General features: G+C 59.2%; 1 protein-coding gene across 1 annotated transcript; it reads right to left on the bottom strand.

Annotated features, from left to right (window-relative positions):
- Positions 1-4,687, bottom strand: LOC115916752 (basic salivary proline-rich protein 1-like). Its single transcript, XM_030970491.1, has 4 exons — positions 4,631-4,687; positions 1,788-1,877; positions 1,254-1,293; positions 1-355 (listed from the first exon to the last, which is right to left on the bottom strand). Exons 3-4 carry the CDS (start codon positions 1,268-1,270, stop codon positions 1-3), a joined length of 372 nt encoding a protein of 123 aa, XP_030826351.1. The 5' UTR covers positions 1,271-1,293; positions 1,788-1,877; positions 4,631-4,687.
- Between the last annotated feature and the right edge of the window lie 241 nt (positions 4,688-4,928).

Here is a 4,928-nt window from a genome sequence, read left to right as displayed (position 1 = left end):
TCAGAGGTCCCGGTGGTTTTGGGGGGTCTCTCGGTGGTCCCGGGGGTCTCGGGGGTTTTCCGGGGGTCCCTCGGGGGTCTCCGGGGGTCTCTCGGTGTCCTTGGTGGTCTCAGAGGTCCCGGGGTGTCTCTCGGTGGTCCCGGGGGTCTCGGGGGTCTCTGGGGGTCCCTCGGGGGTCTCTGGGGGTCCCTCGGGGGTCTCCGGGGGTCCCTCGGGGCCCGCGCGCAGCACGCGCAGCTCCAGGGGCACGAAGGTGACGGTGGCGGCCACGGGCAGCGAGCACCAGAACCGGGAGCGGCCGCGGGGCGGGGCCAGCGCCGTGACCCGCAGGGGACACTGCTGCCAGGGGTCATGTCTGTGAGGGCAAAGGTCACACAGGGGTCACACAGGGGTCACACAGGGACAGCCGTGACCCGCAGGGGACGCTGCTGCCAGGGGTCATGTCTGTGAGAGGGCAAAGGTCAGGGGTCACACAGGGGGCACTGCTGCCAGGGGTCATGTCTGTGAGAGGGCAAAGGTCAGGGGTCACACAGGGGTCACACAGGGGGCACTGCTGCCAGGGGTCATGTCTGAGGGCAAAGGTCAGGGGTCACACGGGGACACTGCTGCCAGGGGTCCTGTCTGTCAGGAGCAAAGGTCAGGGGTCAGTCTGGGGTCATTGGTCACTCAGGGTCACTCAGGGTCACTCACTCCAGCCGGTATTGGAGGTTCAATCTCCGGGGGCCCGGGGCTGTCCCAGGAGCAGGGACGGGGGCGGTGAGGGGGCAGTGGGGGGGCGGTGAGGGGTCACTCATTGGTCACTCATTGGTCACTCAGTGGTCACTCATTGGTCACTCAGGGGTCACTCAGGGGTCACTCATTGGTCATTGGTCACTCAGTCGTCACTCAGGGGTCACTCATTGGTCACTCATTGGTCACTCATTGGTCACTCAGTGGTCACTCAGGGGTCACTCATTGGTCACTCATTGGTCACTCAGTGGTCATTGGTCACTCATTGGTCACTCAGTGGTCACTCAGGGGTCACTCATTGGTCACTCATTGGTCACTCAGTGGTCACTCATTGGTCATTGGTCACTCAGTGGTCACTCAGTGGTCACTCATTGGTCATTGGTCACTCAGGGGTCACTCATTGGTCACTCAGTGGTCACTCATTGGTCATTGGTCACTCAGTGGTCACTCATTGGTCACTCAGTGGTCACTCATTGGTCATTGGTCACTCAGGGGTCACTCAGGGTCACTCGGGGGTCACTCACTCGAGCCGGTACTCCATGCGGAATCGCCGGTGGTCAGCGGCCCCGGGGCTGTCCCAGAAGCAGTGAGGGGGCAGTGAGGGGTCATTGGTCACTCATTGGTCACTCATTGGTCATTGGTCACTCAGTGGTCACTCATTGGTCACTCATTGGTCATTGGTCACTCAGGGGTCACTCAGGGTCACTCATTGGTCACTCAGTGGTCACTCATTGGTCACTCATTGGTCACTCATTGGTCACTCATTGGTCATTGGTCAGTCATTGGTCACTCAGGGTCACTCATTGGTCATTGGTCACTCAGGGGTCACTCAGGGTCACTCATTGGTCACTCACTGTGGTCACTTGGTCACTCCATGTGGTCACTCGGGCCCGGGCTGTCCCAGAAGCAGTGAGGGGGCAGTGAGGGGGCAGCGAGGGTCACTCATTGGTCACTCAGGGGTCATTGGTCACTCATTGGTCACTCATTGGTCACTCAGGGGTCACTCATTGGTCACTCACTCGAGCCGGTACTCCATGCGGTATCTCCGGTGGTCGGCGGCCCGGGGCTGTCCCAGAAGCAGCTCAGCTCGTGCAGCGTGCGCGTGAAGCAGTGCGGGGGCTGCGGGTCCGAGAGCTGCACGATGGACACTGCCGCGGGGTCACACAGGGGTCACACAGGGGTCACCGGGGTCACACACGGGTCACAGGGGTCATACAGGGGTCACTCAGGGTCACCCAGGGGTCACCCAGGGGTCACCCAGGGGTCACCCAGGGGTCACACAGGGGTCACCCAGGGGTCACCCAGGGGTCACACAGGGGCGGGGTGAGGGGTCACACAGGGGTCACACAGGGGTCACACAGGGGTCACAGGGTCACTCAGGGTCACACAGGGGTCACACCGGGTCACACAGGGGTCACCCAGGGGTCACACAGGGGGAACAGGGGTACAGGGTCAGGGCTCACGGGGCTGTCACAGGGGTCAGCACAGGGGTCACACAGGGGTCACACAGGGGTCACAGGGGTCACCGGGGTCACACAGGGCGGGGGCACCGGGTCACACAGGGGTCATACAGGGTCACACCGGGGTCACACAGGGGTCACACAGGGGTCACCGGGGTCACACCGGGGTCACAGGGGTCATACAGGGTCACACAGGGGTCACACCGGGGTCACACAGGGGTCACCCAGGGGTCACACAGGGGTCACACAGGGGTCACAGGGGTCACCAGGGCTCACAGGGGTCACACAGGGGTCACACAGGGGTCACACAGGGGTCACACAGGGGTCACAGGGGTCACCGGGGTCACACAGGGGTCACCGGGGTCACCGGGGTCACACAGGGGTCATACAGGGTCACACCGGGGTCACACAGGGGTCACACAGGGGTCACCAGGGGTCACACAGGGGTCACACAGGGGTCACACAGGGGTCACGCAAGGAATTCCACACCAACACCCCCAAAATCAGCTCCCCAAATCTCGTCCTGAACGGCCCCAAAATCTCCCCAAACTCCCTCCCAAACCTCACCTGAACGCCCCCAAATCCCCCCAAAACCCCTCCCAAACCCCTCCTAAATCCCCTAAAATTCCCAAACCCCTCTAAAGCCCCCAAAATTCCTACTTAAACTCGTCCTGAACTCCCCAAACTCCCAAAATCTCCCAAACTCCCCAAATCCCCTCAATTCCCCTCCAAACCCCCCTAAAACCCTTCCCAAACCCCTCCAAACCCCCCTAAAATTCCCAAACCCCTCCAAACCCCCCAAATTCCCTCTTAAACTCGTCCTGAACTCCCCAAAACTCCCAAAATCTCCCCAAATCTCCCAAAACTCCCAAAATCTTCCCAAACTCCCTCCCAAACCTCTCCTAAACTCCCCTGAACCCCCAAAATCCCCTCAATTCCCCCCAAAACTCCCTAAAGCGCCTCCTAGGCCCCCCAAAACCCCCAAACTCCCCAAATTCCCCCCAAACTCCCCCAAATCCCCCCAAAACTCCCGAACACCCCAAACTCTGCCGAGCCCCCAAAACTCCCCCAAATCCCCCAAAACTCCCCAAAAATCCCCCAAAACTCCCCAAAATCCCCCCAAAATCCCCTCCTAAACCAACCCTAAACTCCCCAAAACCCCCAAAATCTCCCAAAATCCCCCAAACCTCCCTTAACCACCCCTCCTAAACCCCTCCCAAATCCCCCAAATCCCTCCAAATCTCCCCAAATTCCACCCCAAATCTCCCTTAAACCCTCGCAAAATTCCCCAAACCCCAAAATTTCCCCCCCAAAACCCCCAAATTCACCCCCCAAATCCCCCCCATCCCCCTAAAATCCCCCACAAAATTCCCAAAATTCCCCCAAACTCCCCAAATCCCCCCAAATCCCCCAAGCCCCTCTTAAATCCCCACAAAATTCCCTCTAAATCCCCAAAACACTCCCCAAATCCTCCCAAACTCCCCCAAATACCCCAAAAAACCAACAAAATTCCCCCCAATCCCCCCAGACCCACTCCCAAACCCCCAAATCCCCCAAAACTTCCTAAAATCCCCCCAAAAACCCAAATTACCCCCCCAAACCCCCAAATCCCCCCAAAATCTCCCCCCAAATCCCCTCAAAATAACCCAAAACTGCCCAAATATTCCCAAATCCCCCCCAAACCCCAAATCCCTCAAAAATCTCCCCCAAATTTCCCCCAAATCACCCCAAAATTCCCCCCAAAAGCCCAAATCCCCCAAAAATCCCCCCAAAACCCCAAATTTCCCCAAAACCCCAAATCCCTCAAAAATCTCCCCCAAAATCCCCCAAATTCCCCCCAAACCCTCAAAATCCCCCAAATCTTCCCCCAAAACCCCCCCAAAACCCCAAATCCCTCAAAAATCTCCCCGAAATTTCCCCCAAATTCCCCCCAAACCTTCAAAATCCCCCAAATCCCCCCCCCAAACCCCTCAAAATCCCCCTAAAACCCCAAATCCCCCTAAATCCCCCGAAAATCCCCCAAATCCCCCCAAAATCTCCCTCCAAATCCCCTCAAAATAACCCAAAACTGCCCAAATGCTCCCAAATCCCCCCCAAAACCCCAAATTTCCCCCAAAATCCCCCAAAATCCCCAAAATCTCCCCCCCAAAATCCCTCCAAATGCCCTAAAATCCCCCCAAATTCCCCCCAAATCCCCCCAAAATCCCCCCCAAATCCCCCCAAAATCCCCCCAAATTCCCCCCAAATCCCCCAAAATCCCCCCAAATCCCCCCAAAATCCCCCAATATCCCCCCAAAATCCCCCCCAAATCCCCCCAAATCCCCCCAAATCCCCCCAAATCCCCCCCCAAAATCCCCCAAAATCCCCCAAATCCCCCCAAATCCCCCCAAATCCCCCAAATCCCCCAAATGCCCCAAATTTCCCCCAAATTTCCCCCTCACCTTCCTCCTCCAGCTCCGGGGGGGTCTCGGGGCCCCCCGGCGCCCCCCGGATTTGGGGGAGCCCCCCCAGGAGCCCCCCCAGGAGCAGCAGCGCCCCCGGCCCCGCCATGGGGGATTTGGGGCCGTTTCGGGCTTTTTGGGGTTTTTTTTTTTGGGGCCGGGCGGTTTTTGGGGGGGCCCCTCCCCTCCCCCCCCCCTCCCAGGGTGGGGCTGGGCTGGGGGGAGATAAGGGAGGGGGAGGGGCGAGATAAGGGAGGGGGAGGGATTTGGGAACCCCAAAAAAAAACCCCGCGGGGAG

Source organism: Camarhynchus parvulus, unplaced genomic scaffold (assembly GCF_901933205.1).
Source record: "Camarhynchus parvulus unplaced genomic scaffold, STF_HiC, whole genome shotgun sequence".
Lineage (NCBI taxonomy): Eukaryota > Metazoa > Chordata > Aves > Passeriformes > Thraupidae > Camarhynchus > Camarhynchus parvulus.
This window is presented reverse-complemented; position numbering and strand designations above follow the sequence as displayed.